The 21,954-nt window shown below is 36.7% G+C and overlaps 1 protein-coding gene across 11 annotated transcripts in view; it reads right to left on the reverse strand.

Moving 5' to 3' along the window:
- Window positions 1-21,954, reverse strand: part of LOC129725427 (fat-like cadherin-related tumor suppressor homolog) — a 682,871-nt gene that overhangs the window by 60,100 nt on the left and 600,817 nt on the right. For all 11 annotated transcript variants that reach the window (XM_055681264.1, XM_055681263.1, XM_055681262.1 and 8 more), the window contains 4 exons: window positions 15,022-15,391; window positions 13,281-14,680; window positions 12,234-13,217; window positions 10,971-11,154 (listed from right to left, as the gene is read on the reverse strand). In XM_055681264.1, coding sequence (XP_055537239.1) covers window positions 10,971-11,154; window positions 12,234-13,217; window positions 13,281-14,680; window positions 15,022-15,391 — 2,938 coding nt within the window. The remainder of the gene's footprint in view (window positions 1-10,970; window positions 11,155-12,233; window positions 13,218-13,280; window positions 14,681-15,021; window positions 15,392-21,954) is intronic.

Here is a 21,954-nt window from a genome sequence, read left to right on the forward strand (position 1 = left end):
TTTCATCCACGCAAGAAACAAACACTTCTACTCAAGGCTAACGATCTTGTATGCATCTCCAGTCCAGAATAGCTTTTATATTTATTTTCAGAAAAGGAAAATAATCCGCCTTGGTCAATTTACCGAAAGTGGATTGTTTTCTTTTAAACCATTGGACCTAGTTCGTAATCTAATCAAAATTCAATAATTGTCATGGAACTGAAACATTTTTTTCCTTGTAGCAAAAAAAAATTGGACCACGAACTCTGAACCCTAAACATCTTGGTGGAAAATGATAGGTCCCATAATTTTTGTTTTTTTTTCTACTAGTAGAGTTTTTGGAACTGAAAAAACTGGCCAAAAAACAGTTTCGTTAGCAAATCCACATTCTAAGTGGCCAGAATTTTATCGTTTATTTCTTAGGTTCATTCAGTGATTAAACATAAAAGAAATGTAATTCAACGTAAATCAGTAAGGAACAGTAAGTACTCAAAATATTTCTAAATGCTCAAAGCAACACAAGGGAAGATAATTTTAAGTTATGTTTTCATTGCACAAAAACATTGAAAAGCAACGAAATTGAATGAGGTTTCGTAACGAATTTAAATTGATTTAGAATTACATCCAAAAACCAGAGTGAGCAAACAAAAAGTTAGGCTCTAATTAAGTTGAGAATAGTTCAGCTCAAAACACCTGAAAATGGTTTTAGAGTAAATAGGTTTATAGGTTCAGTTGAAGCTGACTAAAAACGCCTTTGAAGGAAACAAAACACCAAAAAACCAACTTTTAGTTTTGGTCTAAAAACAATCGAAAAAATAAATACGAAAAAGGACTCATATTTAGCATTAAAAATCTTTATATTGTATATGCTAAGAAAGAAAGTATGAAATAATAAACTAGAAGCACCTTCCAAATTAATTAGAAATGGCTAAAAATAACATCTGAAACATAAAAATAAAGGAAAAATATAATCGTGATTTCCGCTTGAAATAGTTAAAAATTTCACCCAGAAGCTAGAACAGAACTGAGTGATGGGTGATGAACAAAGTAAAATCCCATCGAAAATCAGCAAAGATTAAAAGAGGAAATGTTCAACCAATAAATAAATACAAAACAGATCAAAGTGTTTGGTTACAAATTTTAAAGGCAAAAGTTAAAAAAAGAAACTCAATTTATAAAATACTTGAAATGATAGCCGTTGAATTCCAAGTTTTGTCCAAAACCACCCCATCAAAAAAGAATCCCATAAAAATTCAGTAAAGAAACCCACATGCTCGCAAAAGCTTTTATTGTCCAGAAGAAACTTTAAGAAATATTATCACAAATTATGCTTCATATGAATGAAAACACTTTTAAACGCCAGAAATAAACGTCAAATTCACTCTAAAATGGCTTCTAGCGAAACAAAAGTAAAGCCTAAAGAGGATTTAACCGAAATTTCGGTCACAAATAGCGCGTAAAAATGAACCGCATAACACACCTGCGAATCAAGTTGACAACTCTTCAATTCTTCTAATCAGAATATTTAGTAATTGGATTAGGTAAACTAATCGGATATTCTGAATCGTACAACAGTTTATACTATGTAAAACATCCTTAAAATCCAGGAGAACGTTTAAAGCAAATAATTATTAATATAACTCTAAAGCAGGTATTAGACGAAGCATATATTTGCTATTTTTTAATACAGATTTTATTTTGTGCAAATAAAAATCGTACCAAAAACAGCAAATATTTGCGTCGTCTAATACCTGCTTAAGTGACTAAAAATACGTTAAGGGAAGAAAACAAGATAATTTAAAAACGCATCTGAGGATAAGGAAAAAACAAAAAATTAAGGCAATTGTAAATTTAACACGAACTTTTGCTAAGCAAAAGCAAGTGGTCAAAATTTAGTCTAAAAAATCACAAAACTTCTTTATTCAAGGCAGTTGAGTCCACAAACGAAAAAAAAAACAAGTAACGAAATTTACATAAAAGTGATAATTAGATATACATGATCACACGCATTTCGATCTTAAACTTAAGAAATCTAAATAACTCCGAATTCAGCTGGAACCATTTAGAAGCATTAACGATAAAATATGTGCATGATTTTATGTCACCAGAAGCGCTCAAAAGAACAGAACAAACAAAATGGTTTGAATTCAGTCTTCAATACTATAATATATTATAGTATTCAAAATATTTCTAAGAAAAAAAAATAGATCAAAGCAGAACGGGACTAGAAGAAAGGTGGTTTTAAAAACAAAAGTGACCAGAAGAGCGGTGAAAATGAACAATAGTAAGTTAAAAATTGATTTTCAATAGGTCTCAAAAATTTTATGAAACCTATAACCAGGAAAACATCAACATTTAAAAAATTTTACTGAAGCGCTTCTAAAAGCTCGAAAAACAAGAAGCAACATAATCAAAAAAGAATCCTGAACTAACTGGAAGCGCTTCCAAATCTTAGGAGAGCATATCAAAAAGAATATGGCTCCTAGCGCGGCTTGAAAAGCCTTAAAATGAAATACACCAAAGTCGCTTATTACGCGAGGGATACGTGCCGCGTAAAAAGAAACTGCGTAAATTCCGGAATCCGCGTAAAAAAACGCGTAAATACCGAAACCCGCGTAAAAAAGCCGCGTAAAAAGATCTCATAAAAAGCGACCGTAGTGTAATCTCAAACATAACTCTAACGTCTAAAAGATTGAATGACCACAAAGTTACTTGATTGAGATTCAGCTAAACTTCCCGCAAACCGTGAAGCAGCGAAAAGGTCACGACAGAAATTAATTCTAAATTGAAACGAAAACCGTTCAAAAAAGCAGAGACACACTTTCAAAACTAGAAAAACTATATTAAACTCAATTTAAAATTCATACAAACTCTCGTAAATGTAGCTTGAAACGTCTGAAATCGAAGTGAAGACGAAATGCTTGAAAAAAAAAGAGAAAAAAATGCGAAGCTCAAATCGTCTCTGAAGGCTACAAGAGGTCAACGATGAAAATAAAGGTTCAAAACGCTATAATTAGACAGAAAAGGTCAAATTAAAAATGACCAAACAGGACTGAAAAGGCATTTTCAAAGCAGGTGCAAAAAATGGAAGAAAATAAAAATTCGTCTAAAAATATTTACAAATTCCTCGAGTAAAGTAAACTAAGTATTCTGAATTAACTGAAACTTTTTTAAGAACTCTCCTAGAATCCGAAAAAACAAAAATAATGAAAATGATTTTAGGTTTGGTACAAATGTATAGAGTAATTCCAGCGAACGCCAAAAAAGCACGCCAGGAATTGATTTCAAAGCTAAAAGTGGTTCAATAGATGGATTAGAAAACGACAAAACTGATTCCAAATTCGGCTCACACCCGAGCAGGAGAAAATATCATTATAATGTCACAACCAGATATTGGAAATACACCTCATTTTGATCTTAATATGGTTTACATAGTTGGTAAAATAACAAAAAATAATAACAATATATTGTTACTCCAAGACTGTATGAATAACAAAGCTTGATATTTCAATAAAAAACCATGAATTTGCATTAAAAATCACGGAAATGACGGATACAGATATTTTCAACTTATGAACTTATGAACTGAATGCATGTAAATCAATAATGAATCAATGATGATGAAAATAATGAATAATTTTCAATAATGAATAATTTTCAATAATGATGATCAATAATGAATAATTTTCACTCAAAAACATACATTTAATGAGATATTTTAAAATCAACTCAAATATCTCATTAAAGGCATAGCGAGATATGATATCAAAATAATATGATTTTAATTTTTTTTTAAATTTTTGTGGGGTTGTTTTTGAATATTTTGCATGGTTTGGTTCAGCATCGCATTCAATTATTTGACTCACAGAGCCCACTGAACATCACAAAAAAGTGAATTTTCCTTATAATTTTCAGATAAAACCCTTCAAAACACATATAAAAAACTTTTTGATCAAGAACTGAAATTTTTACTGCAAAGCGGAATTCAAGACAAAAATTTACATGACAAAAAGATACTTGATATCTTCTCGGGGGGCTGAGATATCGGCGTTTTTACATGTGATGGAAAACTATGCATTTTGACAGAAATGCCACTAAAGGTCAATATCTCCATTGCACAGTGTTTTATATTGCCGTTTGTGCGTATAATTTCCTAAATAGTGATTCAAATGTTGATTATAGCCATGAGGTATGTTCGGAGAAGTTTCAGGATATTCAAAAATGCATCTTTTGTAGAAAGAATGGTGATCAATCCACCAATAAGTGAGATGAAAAAATTTACTTTTTAATCAGAATGAGATCGACGCAAGGTGTCTTCGACAAAGTTTTAGGTTATCTTAAAACAAGAAACTTGACCGAAGACATCATGTTTCTATTTCATACATATTACGAGCAGCATTGAGTTTTCTATTAGAAGGCACGAAAAATCATAATTTTCGTTCTTACTTTTTTCGCAGATTTTTCCAAATTTTGAAACCTTCTACTAAGTTATCAGCCATCCAAAAATGCATTTGTTTTCTGAACATTGTTATTTTTTATCTTCCAAAATAAAACAGTTATTTAACATATTTGTTAAAATGCATAGTTTTCCATCACATAGAAAAATGCCAATATCTCAGCTCCTCGATAAGATATCAAGTATCTTTTTTCATGTAAATTTTCGTCGTAAATCCCGCGCTTTGCAATGAAAATTTTAGTTCTTGCTCAAAGTTTTTTTTATTTGTGTTTTGAAGGGTTTTATATAAAAATTATTAGAAAAATTAATTTTTTTGTGATGTTTAATGGGCTCTGGGAGTCAAAAAACTGAATACAATGCTGAACCAAACCAGGCAAATATTCAAAAACAATTCCACAAAAATGAAAAATTGTACGAAAAAATTTAGGAATCGAACAGAATTGAAAAAAGTGCAAAAAATTGGGTTTGTAGCTTAAAAAAGTCATTTTTTCATAAATCACGGGCAACCTGAAAACGGCCTTTTAGAAAGTCGAAATGCTCTACAAAATGCTATAAATAACATTATCTTTCAATTTAGGGCTGAGCACCTTGACTTTTTCAACATCGATTTATTTTGGAACACCCTACTGCTCAACCAAAAATACATCAAACGCTCAAATAACTCCAGCAGTCGAGCTCTCAGCAACAATTATGTATAATTTTTATCAAAGACCTTCATTTTTTAAAATATTTTTTGAAATGCTGTCAATGGAATGTGGATGGCCCCTGAATGAATTTTTATGATTGGCATCGCACTTGCGAATGTGTCTTGACAAAAATTAATTTTTATTCAAGCAGGTATTCGTTTTTCCGATGTTTTGATTGGTAAAAAGTTGCAGAAATTGCATATTTACTAGTATCCGCTTACGTGTTTGTACTTTTAGTGGTTCAAGATTTCAAAAACTGTACTCAACAATACAGGAAGGTTATAACCTAGAAAATATTAGGCTGAGGATGTGATTTAGACTTAGAAAATTTTTTCCCTCGTCCAAACGGGACACGAACCCGCAATTTCCGATGTCTTCGGTATGGTGTTTTGGCCAATCAAACTACTGGGAGAGGTAGTTTCCCCTAAGACAAATATTAATCATCCTTCACTATAAAATCCTAACTGGCATCAATGATTGCCCCAACATCCTGTCGTTACTTCAACTGCACTGCCCCTCTCGCCCTCAGCGACATCAGCGACTCTATAGCTACCTTCGCAACGTATTAATTATGGCCTGCATGAACCCATCCAAATTCAAAATTCAAATTTTATTATGTAGCTCTTAACTACTGCTTGTTTTTTTTACTATTGCTTGTATGCTTAAAATCGTTGTATTGAAAAGTATTGTCATATGTTTGTAATCTTCCTGTTATCAAGATGCTGGGTTTTTATGCCGCTTTGAAAACCGCTACTGCTTTTTCAAGGCGGCTTTTCCCAGCCACCAATTTATTATGACCTTGTGTCGGATGAATTTTAAAGAATAAATAAATAAATAAATAAATAAATTACGCTATGCTCCACACACGCCTCGATCAACCATGCACACTAGGGTGGGGAAAAATGATCGATTTTCCAGAACCAAGTTTTTTTGGTTCCTTTTGGGGTCCCATACAACCCCAAACTTACTTGAAGTCGATTGGTTTTGTCTCCGCTTGTATGAAAATTCGTATGGGAAAACCTACTTTTTTGCATTTACCTTTCTAGAGAGCTCAATAGTGCTCTAATGATGCACTACATTATGTTAAAGTATAGTATTCAAAAGTCAAAAAACTGAATGCAATGCTGAACCAAACCAGGCAGAATATTCAAAAACAATTCTACAAAAATGAAAAATTGTACGAAAAAATTTAGGAATCGAACAGAATTGAAAAAAGTGCAAAAAATTGGGTTTGTAGCTTAAAAAAGTCATTTTTTCATAAATCACGGGCAACCTGAAAACGGCCTTTTAGAAAGTCGAAATGCTCTACAAAATGCTATAAATAACATTATCTTTCAATTTAGGGCTGAGCACCTTGACTTTTTCAACATCGATTTATTTCGGGACACCCTACTGCTCAACCAAAAATACATCAAACGCTCAAATAACTCCAGCAGTCGAGCTCTCAGCAACAATTATGTATAATTTTTATCAAAGACCTACATTTTTTAAAATATTTTTTGAAATGCTGTCAATGGAATGTGGATGGCCCCTGAATGAATTTTTATGATTGGCATCGCACTTGCGAATGTGTCTTGACAAAAATTAATTTTTATTCAAGCAGGTATTCGTTTTTCCGATGTTTTGATTGGTAAAAAATTGCAGAAATTGCATATTTACTAGTATCCGCTTACGTGTTTGTACTTTTAGTGGTTCAAGATTTCAAAAGCTGTACTCAACAATACAGGAAGGTTATAACCTAGAAAATATTAGGCTGAGGATGTGATTTAGACTTAGAAAATTTTTTCCCTCGTCCAAACGGGACACGAACCCGCAATTTCCGATGTCTTCGGTATGGTGTTTTGGCCAATCAAACTACTGGGAGAGGTAGTTTCCCCTAAGACAAATATTTATCATCCTTCACTATAAAATCCTAACTGGCATCAATGATTGCCCCAACATCCTGTCGTTACTTCAACTGCACTGCCCCTCTCGCCCTCAGCGACATCAGCGACTCTACAGCTACCTTCGCAACGTATTAATTATGGCCTGCATGAACCCATCCAAATTCAAAATTCAAATTTTATTATGTAGCTCTTAACTACTGCTTGTTTTTTTGACTATTGCTTGTATGCTTAAAATCGTTGTATTGAAAAGTATTGTCATATGTTCGTAATCTTCCTGTTATCAAGATGCTGGGTTTTTATGCCGCTTTGAAAACCGCTACTGCTTTTTCAAGGCGGCTTTTCCCAGCCACCAATTTATTATGACCTTGTGTCGGATGAATTTTAAAGAATAAATAAATAAATGAATAAATAAATTACGCTATGCTCCACACACGCCTCGATCAACCATGCACACTAGGGTGGGGAAAAATGATCGATTTTCCAGAACCAAGCTTTTTTGGTTCCTTTTGGGGTCCCATACAACCCCAAACTTACTTGAAGTCGATTGGTTTTGTCTCCGCTTGTATGAAAATTCGTATGGGAAAACCTACTTTTTTGCATTTACTTTTCTAGAGAGCTCAATAGTGCTCTAATGATGCACTACATTATGTTAAAGTATAGTATTTTAGATGCTTAACAACTTTGCAGAAGACACTGAAGAGCTAGAATGTCCCTAAGAAGAGCAATAGCTGTTCAAAGTTGAGTATGTCGATTTAAATGCAAAAAATCTTGTTTTCTGCCAACATTACCAATGTACCGGCGTCAGTAGGATTCCCATCAGAAGTAACCTGTCGTAACGAGTTTATACACTAAGCTGGACCAAGCAAACAAATTTAGGTCAATATTCTAGGCGTAAATAGAATCTACAACGTGTTTCAGAGGTTACTTCTGATGGGAATTGGACTGACGCCGGTACACTGGCAGTGTTGGCAGAAAAAATGATTTGCAACATAAATTTCGACATACTCAACTTTGAACAGCTCTAGTATTTTTTTGGCACACCCTAGCTCTTTAGTGTCTTTGGCCAAGTTGTTAGGCATCAAAAAACCTACCATATGAAGTCATGAAACCTATGGTTTGAGCCATTTTGAGATCTTTAGAATGGAAAATGCAAAAAAGTTGGTTTTTCCATACAAATCTCCATATGAGTTTAAAATGCAATGCGCCAAGCGGAGACAGAACCAATCGACTGCCAATAAATTCAGGATTGTTTGGGGCCCCAAATAGAACAAAAAAAACTTGGTTCTGGCTTTCTGCTATCAAATTTCGTTTTTTCCATATAACGATTCCCCACCCTAATACACACTGCCTCGTGAAAGTTATTTTTGTAATTGAACGATTGCCTGCTCTCACACTTGTATAGAAAATGCGCTGTTTTTTTTTTATTCTAGCATTAATAATTTTTGCTTTGTTGTTGGGGCCCCAAATAGAACAAAAAAAACTTGGTTCTGGCTTTCTGCTATCAAATTTCGTTTTTTCCATATAACGATTCCCCACCCTAATACACACTGCCTCGTGAAAGTTATTTTTGTAATTGAACGATTGCCTGCTCTCACACTTGTATAGAAAATGTGCTGTTTTTTTTTTATTCTAGCATTAATAATTTTTGCTTTGTTGTTGTTTTTCTTATATATATATTTTCTATATATTATTGAGATTTAGATATTATTATCAAGAACATTTTCGGTGTCTCATGTCACTATAAGTTTTTTATCTGTAGATAAAAATGAACTTAAGTTTCTCAAGAATAAAAGCATGTCTTTCTATCGTTATTTCAAACAAAAAAAAAATTACTTCCCTAAAATTTCACTATTGAAAGGCTATGAATGTGTAATTAAAAACAGGACTTTTTTTTTCTTTTTAATGTGAATGATAAAATAAATGAAATTAAATTAAAAAATTTAATAAATTTTTAACGAAGAAGAGATTTACCCTTCTTTGTTGAAAATTTATTTCTCACATTATGTTTTTTCGACTGAGAGAAAATATTTCATATAGGGTAATCGATCCTATGTTCAACACCTAGAGAGTTAGATTTCTTTACGCGGGGGATACATACCTTGTTTAAAAGCCGCGTAAAAACCGCGGTAATTGAAAAATCCGCGTAAAGCGAACCACCAAAAAAGGCTTTAAAAAAGAACCCGAGTCGCTCTACGATCAGTATTTCAAATTGTCCTCTTCAAAGGTCATTCCGGCTCTTTCGGAGGGTGGAGGGTTGTTTTTTGAAGTATTTTACTCAATCAATACATAGACGTTTTTGGTTGCCAATCTGCGTTAATTTGAAAATCCTCGAAAAAAAATTGTATTAAAAAACATTAATTCAAAAATCTGCGTGAAAAACGCGTTAGTTAAAAATCTGTGTTAATTCGAACATTCACGTTAAAAAACCCTTAATAAAAATCCGCGTAAAACCGTGTAAAAAACGTGATTTATATGTTCAATTTGTCGTCTGATTTTACAATTTTTTCCAAATTCCCCCATCACAATAGTTTTACTTTAAAAAAATATTAAAATTTAATGGTAAATTGGACAAATGAGAGCGATGAGGTTAGGGTGGCAGCGAAAATGTTCAGGTCAAATTTTCAAAACCGATCATGTACATTTTGTTTTTTTTTTGACCCGAAAAATAGATCTGTGCAAAATTTTAGCTCAATCTGACATTATTTAGGGGTGCCTCAAAATGTTCGAAGTTTTGATGTTTCGACCCTTGAAAATGGACATCCCCAATTTAAATTCTCGTTCAAAATGCCTTAAAACAATCAAATGATTCACCGAACCATAAATCATTAAAAAACATGTCTGATTGAGCTGAAATTTTGCACAAGTCATTATTTTGGCCAAATAAACAAAATGTTCATGGTCGGTTCTTTGAATTCGATAACAACATTTTTCCCATGCATCCCATTGCCACCCCAATATAAGAATATAGGATTGATTGTGATGTAATTTTTTTTTTTTACTGTTGAGCAAGTTGGAAAAATTCTATTTTGTTTGAATAATCCAGTTATAAGATTACATTTTTTTATTCAGCGTAAACCCCGGTAATGTGAACTATCTATGTCTTGCCATAATGAAAAACCTGCCCTAGTTCGGTATATCAGTTCTAAGAATAACGTCTTGAGTTTTAAGGCCAAATATTCTGACTTTTTGCTCGTTTTTTTTAAATCATTGTGAAGAGTGTATACTTTAGGAATATGCGACTTAATCTCGTCATTGCGTAGATGTTTGACTTACTTATACGTTTATGGAAAAAATATTTACCTAGTAAACTCATACTTTCTGTTTAATTGTTTACCAAAGAAAACTTGTCTAAAATTTGAATCAAATCGCCTCTGAGTACGTACAAGACAGGAGGAAGCAAAGCGAAGCAGACGTCAGCAGTTTACATCAAATCAGATTATTCAAGCTCAAGTTAAGGGGTATGAAAAGTATGCAGTAACTTTTGCACGGTAAGTCTGCTGATGCATGGATGGGTTTTATGCGTTGGAATATTCATTCCATGAGATGGGTGAAAGCGGAATCCGGTCCAAGAAGGGGATATTTAGAACGTTAGTATTTTTGTTAGGCAAGAGAAACTTTTCCTGCCCAACTAAGCTGTTGAAAGTACTGTTTGTAACGTTCCCTAAACCAATGAATGCAGTATCAGGAAGCGTTTACATGATTTACACTCTGTGATAATATTAAACCATCAACCCGATTCCTACAAAATGAATTAAAAGTTTAATTACACCTTCTTGGTGGGAGCAAAATTGAATCTAACGATCTGCAAAATTGAAAAAAAAAAAAAAAACACCAGCAGCATGGTCAGAGGTGGGAAACCCTTCCTTCGGCACTCTATCCGGTGCACTTTTGCGGCCATAACGCGGGGCCTTTGCGGCTGCCGAGAGCCTTTTCACTCGTTCTATCGGTTATTAGTGGACGTACCTGTGTTGAAATCAACGGCGAACTCCTCCAACTCGTTACCCTTCACGATGCTGTAGATCAGCTTCCGGCCCAGTGGGCTTTCCGCCTGAATCGCAACCGAGAGCGGTGAGTGTAGTTCAATGTTTTCCGCAACCGTATCCGAGTAGAACTGCTTGCTGAACACTGGCATCGATTTGTCAATCACCTGTAGGGATGAGTGTAGGTTAGAGAGAGTGAATGTGAGAGAAGGCAAATGGGTTGCATAAGAGATTCACGGTTTGGGAAAATGGAAGCGGTTTGGCCAACGGAGGTAAATCCTGTGTGGTACAGGAAGCGCGTTCTATTTTTTGTTGCTGTTGCCGAACCAACTTTTCCAACAAGGCGGGTGCATCGCAACGAAGCAAAAATACCCGCTCTGCAGTCAGTCAAATCTGATTGCGAATGGAAAATTTTCCGACCCGCGAAAATGGCGCTCTACTGATGTGCAGTTGGAGGAAAAACTAAATCGTTGAACGGATGAAAAATAACCCTGTGTGTGCAAGGTTTTATTACATTTTTATTCGATTTGCTGGGCTGCCTCTTGGGCACGAACGTCAGAACTGAAAAGCGAGCTTTACAAAAATCACAGTGATTTTATCGCTCTCAGAATCGCTGCTAGTAAAATTGTGTTCAGGTGAAATTTGACCGAAATATGAACAATCTTTAGTGCATGTTCATGACTAGCAATCAAACTAGTCCTTCCGGGGTGGACTAAATGCTGCAACTGGGACAAAAAAGGCTAGACTTTGCGACATCCACCGGATCAGGTGAGTTGCCGCCAGCAGGGGTAGAAGTGTACGAACCGTTTTTTTCATGCAAATTCATTTGGCTCTTGTTTCAACGTTAACGCTATGTTTTCGAAATGAGGGCCACTACCAGGCTCTAGCGTGATATATCATTTTGGAGCCTCCTAACTACACAAACACTGCGCTTTATATCTGATCCTATTCAAGTTCAAATTACATCGGCTCAATTCCGATTGGATTTTCCCATGAATAGAGCATATTCGTCCGGAGGTGGGCACCCGTGTGATAGAATAAATCGATGCACTATCAGGATTATGGTGCCGTATCCCGGGAAATGCCTGGTCGCTGTTGTGAGAAATAGCGACATTATTTCGGGATTTTGCCAGCCTGTTCTTCCGCTGGTACAGCTTCCCGAACCGGACTTTCCACATCGGAAGCCATTTATTTGAATTGAAAATAGGAGAATTGGGAGCAGATTTAGAGGAATTTGGCGACTTACCTTTACATGAACAGTAACATCCGTCGAACAGGGCGTAATTCCTCCATCGTAGGCTGAAATCAGCAGCTCGTAGTCGTGGTTATGTCCCTCGAGGGTTTGCTTGAGCGTAACCTCTCCAGTCTTACGGTCTACTTTAAACAGCTCACCATGACCTCGTTTCATTTCGTAACGAACCTCTCCATTTTCGTAGCTATCTAAATCAAGCGCGTGCACTTTAGTTATAACTGAGCCGCGAGGGTCGTCCACCGAAACCACGGCGTAGTACGGCAAGTTAACGAACATTGGACAATTGTCATTGATGTCTAAAATCGTAACATTCACGATAACGTGTGCAACGCGTGGTTTTTCCCTATCCGGCAGCTGCGAGCGCGCTTCTACGATTAGCTCATAATTATCGCGAACCTCCCGATCAAACTTTTTGCCCGTTGTTTGAATAGCCCCGGATGTCAACCCAATCTTGAACATGTCTGTCGGGTTCAGAATGCTGAACTCGATGTGCTCGTTAAGGTTAGACCCCAAAACGTTGACCACCGTCACGATTGAGATTTTAGTACTATTCTCCAGAATCGATCCTTCGTAGATCGATTTCTGGAAAATCAGCCCCGAGTTCTCCGAAGTCTCGACGTTGATGTTTACGTAGGCTACCTTCGAAAATTTTCCATCCGACACCCGAACTCCCAGCTTGTAGAACGACCCGATACTTTCCACATCGCGAGTGGTTATGATTCCGGTACCAGCATCGATCATGAACACGCCGTCACGATTACCTTCGATGAGATCGTAGCGCAAAGTGGAATTCTCCGAACTGTCCTCATCGGTGGCGTTCACCTGAATAACAGCTACGTTTTCGTACGTCGGTAGTAACAGGGTCACGTTATACTCCTTTTGGGTAAACACTGGGGCACAATCGTTGACATCATTTACGAAGATTTGCACCTCAGCGGTAGTTTCGGATGTGAGTCGGGGTTTGCCGAGATCAGTTACCTGTGAATTTCGGAAAAAAATTTGGTTAAAATCCGGTTACTAAACAACCGACAATAGTCTTACCTTGACGTGAAAACTGAAGAACGGAATTTTTTCGTGGTCTAGCTGCAGGATCGTTTTGATAGCTCCGGTACTGGAATCGATGTGGAAGAATCGCTTTGGCAGCATCTCCAGGATGTCGTAGTGCAGTAGTGCATTCAGACCGGAGTCTGCATCTTTAGCTTTGATGACCAGTGGTAGCGAAGTGTTCACCAACAGCTGACCGGCGGTTGGCGCGTTTTCGTTGAACGTAAGCACCAGTGAGCCTAACGGGGCGGCCTCAGTTACTTCACCCTTGTAGACCTGCTGCTCGAAGTAGGGAACGTTATCGTTAAGATCGAGAACGTTGATAATTACGGCACAAGTAGCGAACGCGGATGCCATGTTCGTGGCACGGATAGAGAGATTGTAGAATTTGTTGCTCTCGTAGTCCAGTATGTCTTTGGTTGTGATTACTCCGGTCGTTGGGTTGATGAAGAACATATCTTTCACGTTGCCATCCATAATTTCGAACTGCAGCGAAGAGGTACTCCGTGCTTCGATGTGAATCACGAAGGTACCGATTGGCAGATTTTCGTAAATTTCAGCAGCCGCATCCACCGTCACAAACCTTGGTGGAGCGTTATCAGCCATGTTGATCATCACGTGTACCGGAATTTGTGACGATAACGAGGGCTTTCCCCCGTCCGTCGCCTTTACCTGCAGCATGTACTCTGACAGGGCACTAATGTCCAAATCTTTCGCCACGCTTATCACACCCATATTTGGGTCAATATTAAACACATTTCCAATATTTCCACTGACGATTGAATAGGAAATCCTAGCGTTCTCCCCAATATCCCGATCAATGGCGTACACTTGGACAACCTTAGTGCCCAGAGCTGCCGTTTCGTAAACCTTTCCTTGTATAATCTTACTAGTAAACTCCGGTGCGTGATCATTATGGTCATGAACAGTGATAATCACTTTAGCATAGTTCCGCTTAGCTGGCGTACCTTGGTCTTTCACAATCACAATCAACATATGTTCAGCCAGCGCTTCTCGGTCCAGTTTGTGGGCCGTAATAATGCTACCGGTAACCGAATCCACCCGGAACAGTTTCAGTGAAACCGGATCACGTGCCGCATGCAAGCTGTAAAATAGTTTCTTATCCTCGTCGGCATCGGTTGCGTGCAGCTGCAGTACCTCCGTTCCTTCCTCAATGTTCTCGGAGATATCGACGCGGTAAAGCGATTCCGTAAACTCCGGTCGGTGATCGTTTATATCAATTACCGAAACATACAGCTGCGTGTAAACAACGTGTACCCCATCGGAGATGCTTATCGTCAAGTTGTACTCCTTTTGGGTTTCCCAGTCCAAATGTTTCGCCAGCAGAACGTTGCCATTATCTCGACCGATGTAAAATTCATTACGCTCGTCACCGCCTGAATGTACAATCGAGAACCACACGGAAACACGTGACATACGATTGGAAGCACGTGAGAATACCGCATAACGGAAATGTTGTAGGGGTTGCACAATGTGATATGGTTACAATTATTTGTTCCAATCCAGGGTTGAGTATGTGGGTGTTTTTGTTTGTACACGACGAAGCCAAACAATGCAGCCGGAAAACGAAAGAAAGTGAGAAGTTTGAAATTGAGCTAATATTGAACCATTGCCGAAGAGCAAACATTGCACCATCCTTCCGGATGCTGGTTTGCTGATGGCAGCATTGCACTGGCTCTGACGCTCTAATTCATCTATAATGAAAGAAAACACTTACCGACTATATCGAACCACAACTGCTCGCCATCGTAGTCGATGGCCTGGATCAGTGCCACCAGGAAGCCAGGTGTATCGCTTTCGGTTACCTCCACCTGCTGGTCGATGGTTTTCAGCACCGGTGGATTATCGGACTTGGCTGGCACATCGACGACGCCGATGCTGACCCGAGCCTGCTGGGATTTTCTCGGCACTCCGTTGTCCTCGGCCCGCACCAGCAGGTCATACTCGGTGTCCACCTCGAAGAACTTCGCCGCATAGATGATGCCGGTGTCCGGATCGATACGGAACTTTTTCGCTTTTCCACGGCCGGACTTGATGGAATAGCTGACGCGACCGTTCTCGCCGATATCCTTATCGGTGGCCAGGACCTGTGCGGATGGGAGAGCGGATTGTTAGATTTTTGGTTTTATCATCATGGTATAATTTGTTTTATTTAAAACACACTTAAGCCACAAGTATCAATCATTTTAAAAAGGGTGCAAAGAATTTAAAATACACATATTTTACATTTACATTTTTGAAATATAAAAAGCAGTTCAGAAAGCGTGATAACGAAATTGAAGTGGCAGTAAAGTAAGCAGCAAAATTGAGGAACCCATTCGAAACTAAAAAAAAACAAATATTTGTCAGCACATAACCTGTATGAGACTCAATCGAATACATACATTGGTTTGCCTCTAGTTTCATGTTGAGCATTTCAAATATAGATTTCTCGCAGTTTGCTTAACCTACACTTTTTTACAATTTACCAAAATTCATGTTAATCCACAAACCTGTAAATTATACTTGAAATTGAAAAAAAAGGTAAATTCTACCTAAAACTTGAATCTCCGGGATTATAAAATGATTAATTATTTCCTAAAGAATAAAAACTCATCGAGTGAAGTAATTTGATTTGCTGTTCATTATTTTGTAGTCAATGAATAATCATAACAGAGAAATCGTTCCAAAGAACATTATGAAGCTTGATTATGTAATATTAAAATGACGTAAATAAGGGACAAAGCTGCCAAATTCTTTAATCTAACGGCTCTTGAACTATCAAGTACATTTACGAGCAGGTTTAGTTCAAAATGTGGACAAAATATTGCTTTCGTCTCGACTTTCGAAAATTCACTAAATACTTGAAAACTACAAATTAGACTGTAAAAAGTTTATAGGAGAATAAAGGTGGCTGTGTGTTCTGAGGGGAAAAAATAATTTGAAGACAAATAAAGTATAAAATTTACTATACATATTGACGAAAATTTATTATACACATTGACAAAAAGTGATCGCTGACGCTTACCAAAACAACTCAACAAATTATTTATGTTGAGAAAGATATACAAATTTTATATTTCACGCATTCTTAACAACAAAATAGCCTATAGAAACATTCTACTTGGTTGCAATCCCAGAGTTACACCAAAGGTTATGCTTAACTGAAAATTATTGTATTTATTTAAAATGATAATATATTGATGCTAGAAAAAAGGCAGTGATAGAAGAACGAAAATTTTATTGAATTTGTGTGTAATGGGACATGTAATAAAAAAACAGCATTTTTCGTTTCCAAATTTTTCAGCAGGCCCTCAAAAAAATTACGCTTCAGGAAAAAAATAACAGAAAGGTTGTATGCAAAGAAACGACCGCAAGGTTGACGTAAAACTGCATAAAGTCGTTTTTTTACATCATTCAATACATTTAAAATTTTGTGCGAATACGAAATTTAATGATCTTCAATCATTTATTGCTGTCCTTACAAGGGCAGCTGTTGTTTAATTTGATATCAGATGTAATGCTGATCGCATCTCTGTGCTACCACGACGATGGGAACGATTGGTCTGCAACGTAGCTTTCAGCTTTTAAAATTGAGATCATTAGCTTACGAATTTGGGGAATTGTAGCATCAAATCGTTTAAATTTTCCAATTTCACGAACGATCTAAGATAACTTAAAACTGGCATTTTAACAACAGGATCAGTGAAATCGCACTTCTTTGCAATTTGTTCTACGAACTTTGAATTGGGTTGTTTAGCTATACCAGTTTTTATACCGTCTGAAAGAGCTGCGTTATCTAAGCAAAACGTGGTTTTCAAAAATTTTCTATCGTTCTTCGTTTTTCAAATCACGAATTAAAACTGCTCGAAATCGCTACAATGACAGTTGATATATGAGCAAAGTGTCATTGTAGCGATTTAGAGTGATTTATCAATCTTCATTTAAAAATCGAAGGACAATGATAATATATTTTAAAAATCACGTTTTGCTCAGAAAATTATACTCTTTTAACTGATATATATGTAAAAATCAGAAATCCGTGAATAGCTAAACAACCCAATTGAAATCCTGACAAATATTTCGAAACGTTCACTTTCGCGCTTCGTTCAAATCACATTTCACTTCTTCTTCATCGATACCTTCATAATTCTGATGTTGTTTGTTTACAAAACTTTGAAAATCGTATAATCGAATTCTACCTTTGAAATTGAATTCAGTTCGTCGGTATAACTATAAAAATCTGTAAAATCTGTATTTTTGGAAATATTCTGTAATTCTGTAATACAGATTTTGTATTGCTTTTTCAGTTCAAAAATCTGTAAAATACAGAAAAATCTATATATGTGGCATCCCTGCTGTTACCCGCCGCTATTTAGCTAGGACCGACCTAGTCGCCATCCATTTGTAAATTGATTGATTTAGGCAGAAGCCAAAAAGCACATTTCCGTTTTACTGGATATTCAATTCTGACGACTGTATTAGAGAAAGCAACCATTAGGTGACAAATCAAATCAATCAAACCTGCTTGACTATTTAAAATAATACAGATATTTGCATGATTGAGGCTTGACCATATTTAAGGCTTGACTATGCGTTTCAGTGTCGTATGGATGCTAATAACAGAAGATGTCCTACTAAGTCACGCAACCTTTTTTTACGCTGCTGTTGGGTGTTGCATATTTCCGAGAATCAAAAAACAGCTCGTGTTACAACCATTCCAACATTTTGAAGAAAGTGAAGTGGATAAACGAAACAATATTAATACCGGCCAATACTGCTACCAATACGGCTGCAGCTGACGCTGCCACTACTGCTGGTGGTACCCATTGCCGCTGCCGCTATCCGCTATTGCTTAGCTAAGACCATCCACAAGTAAAATGATTGGTTTGAGTAGACACAGGATTTTATATAGCCCAAACAGTGCAAGACCGGTTTACTAGGAGTATAATTTTGTCGACTGTGTTAGGGAAAACTAGCATTAAGCGACCAATCAGTTGTCGAGTTGTTTTTTCCTCTTCCCATTGATAGATTTTGAAGTATGTAGTCGAATTTCTTGAGATACGTAGTCCTACATCAAAAAGTTGCAGAGGTTGTATATGAGACACGTCGCAAGTAAACGTAGAAGCACGATAGCCTGTCTAATGTCAATGTGTTTCTTGCAATAGGTTAAGGAAGATGCTCGATTGTGGTTAATCAATTTGATGGTCTGAAGCGGTAAACTTCAACAATGATTCTCTTTCAACTCTCTCTGATTATAATGACTGGTAGCCCTGAAGGGGAGCGAAACTAATGTTAAAGGTTGCTGAAATAGAGTTGTTAGTAGAGAACCTTTTGAGCGTTTTGAGCGAAAATCAAAGAGCGAAAGCGTGGTGGACTACTTCAGCTGCGTTAAAATTGAGAGAGAGAGTAGGAGAGTATACACTCCCAGTATCGTAAAAAGAAAGGCGGAGAGAGCTCACGATCTTCGATACTACTTTACTCGCATACTGATGACGATGTCGATGGATCTTAGGCTTGGTTTATATATTTGTGTATGAAAAAAAAAACTGAGAAAGATTATAGATTTCAGCATCCATATATGGCGATGTAAAAAAATAACGATTAAGTTCAAAAGTTCTCACTATTTGCGAATAAAAAATAGACTAAAGTCGCTTTTAATGCGATTTATTTCCATTCAATTTTTTTACTTGGATTTCGAAATTTACGCAGATTTTCCAGAAAAGCCGTTTTTTACGTGGTGGAATTGATCTCCTAAACATTGAGTTTGACCTTGACGACCGCACACTACAAAGTTTCGCCTCCGTATTCGACCAGAACTAATGAAGTTGCACAAAGAAATGCGCATATGGCTTGGGATTAGTTCATCATCTTCAGTCAATAGCTATCACTTTGTGCAGATCGACAACGGCGTCGGTTACGTGCTTACGATCGTTAGTGTAAGATAAGTGGTTGTAAGAAAGTGTAGTAATCGTTGTTGTCGGGAACCGAGTTTATTCCTACAGCTCCATGACTGTTGCGGAAACGAGGGGCTGTGTCACTATGGTAAGTAATAAATCTGAAACCTCTCAATCCGTAATGAAATGTTTGGTGCATTGGATTTTGGTAGAAAACAGATACATGATTAGACTGAATCGTCGTTTGTTAAGTTTTTTTTGTTAAGTGCGGCGAGAGCCCAAATAATACCCGCTGTTAGAGAGCAGTTGAGATAACTCATCAAATACAACCTTTAGTAATAGACTTCAGTTGACATTACCATGACATCTCTATCACCAGAAAAGCGCAAAAATTGAAGGCTACTAGAACAAGTAGTGGTACTGTATGAAGTATTATAAAACTAAATGAAAGCAAGTGTGAAGTTAACTCATTACGACGACGAACGATGAGTATCTTTCTTATCGAGCCCCGTGAGCTTATACAAGTGGCGCTAATTTATCATCAGAATCATCCAAATGTTTCAAGGTTTTTTTTTTTTGAAAATATTCCCGAGTATCCTCGAGAAAGCTAATGCACTTCGGTAGGCTCAAATCTTTGAGAGATTTTTTTTTGCGTAGTCGTCAGATTAATCACGATTTCTAACGACCGAACGAACCCGTTCCGATTCGCGACGCGTTATTAAACTACGCGGATAACTTGCGCAAAAAAAATCCATCACTTGTACTGCCGTGAGATGACAATGTGATGTAAGCGCCATTTTAGCGAATATAAGTTTTTATGCCAATTTGTTCGTTATTCGGAGGTCTATCTTTTGTTGTGTTTTTTTTTTTCGTTAATACTTCTTCATGCGTTGAATAAAATCAAGAAAACAAATGACATGACAAAGACAAGAAATGCATTCGTTTGTATTGAAAAACTAATCAAATGGTTTACCACAAAAGATCAAAATAATGGTTGCAGTGGTTCAAAGCTTACAAAAAATCAAATGGATCTACGTCACAATATCATTACACGGCACACTGCATCCAACTCTACAAGTATTTGTCTATTATCGCGGTTCTTTGGAAGATCTTTTGACGAAAATCTTCGGCTAAACGGACAACGTGAGACATGAAAATTACTTAAAAATTTGTGATGAAATGTTTTGACCAAAAGATACAACAGTGCTTTTACAACACTAGATAATGTTTATGTGTTCTCAAATATAACCTAAGAAATTCACGCTCCTGCCAAAGTTAAGCTGAAATGGTGTTAAATCCACAAATTGCCGTATACAAGCTACCACATCGAATTTACAAAAGCACAAGAAACGAAAACAGAGAATGCGTTCCCTGTGAAAACGCTCGTTTATGTTTGCTTCAACACAGCAAACATGGAATAGTGTTTTACAAGAGACGCATTAACTATTACCGAGTCTTGTGCCTTTGATAATTCAAAGTGCTGGCTCGAATCGACCATGTTCAACACCATTCTACCCTAACCATGGAATGCACGGCAATGTTATATATGCTCGTATAATTCTTCCTAACTTCGTTAAAACTCATTCAAATTTGAACGAACAAGCTTTAAAATGACAATAATTTACTTGAAGTAAACTGGACATAGGGTATGTTATGTTAAACTTGGAAAATTGAGCTAAGTTTGATAAAAGTAAAAAAAATAGTAGATAATTCTTGAATATATTTCATGAAGCAAAGGATGAAGGGAGTTATTTGGAAAAAAATGTCAATTTCACTCCATCTAATGGTATCGAATATTCATTGATTCGACTTGTCCTATCATTTTTTCCTGATATCATCTTGATTCACACACTGCTCTTGTGTCTTATTCGGAAATATTCAGCAGATATGATTAGAAACTTTTCACAAGTGAATTTTTTAACCGGCTTCCGGATATATTTTTTATTGATTTATTGAGAATGATATGCTTATAATTTATGTAAGTTTTTATCCTTCCTTCCAGCCAGTATCGTCAATTACAATCGCCTCAAGCGACTTCACAAACGTTTCTCTGACCAGTTTTGTTACAAGAGAGACAAATTATGTCAAGAGTAAAGAATTTTCTATTCCTCCTGCCAATATCACGGCACAATTACAATTTGCTGATGAGAACTATTATACGTTTCTCTGGTAAGTTTTATTAAAAAGCCTGTTTCAGTGAGTATTTGGCCGTTGGTTTTTATTTACTGCAGCGCCCCTAGTTGGCACATCGGGAACCTAATGACATCCGAATCGTTGGCTTACTCAGTGGTGAAAATTTCAGCAAAATTGAAAATCACATTCAAGAGTTATCAACGATGCAACACGAAAGTCGGGAAAAATCTCCACGTATTCACATTGAGAACCAGACGTGGTTAGGTGGAAAACTCGCGAATTTCAAGAAATTTCCAAAATAGGTTGTAGATATCAACTGTTACCGGATCAAACAAAACGAATCAGGTGTAGAGGTGAAACATACGAGTATTCCATACAAGAATCCTGGGATCTACGGGCGTGATTTAGTTCGACAAATTTGTATTTGTGAAGGCTTACGGTCGTACCGTGCTGATCAACAATCCAACAGGATGCTGAAACATAACCTGGATGCCAAAACCCGTGTAAGGGAGCTATACAAGCTAGTGTTGATCAAATGAGTTTTGATGGCCGATGAAACACACGTGAAAGTGGATAGCGGAGAGCTACCCGGTTATAAGTTCGATCTTGCCAAGGGTAAAATGGAATGTTGCAGATAGGTT

This window comes from Wyeomyia smithii, chromosome 2 (genome assembly GCF_029784165.1).
Source record: "Wyeomyia smithii strain HCP4-BCI-WySm-NY-G18 chromosome 2, ASM2978416v1, whole genome shotgun sequence".
Classification (NCBI taxonomy): domain Eukaryota; kingdom Metazoa; phylum Arthropoda; class Insecta; order Diptera; family Culicidae; genus Wyeomyia; species Wyeomyia smithii.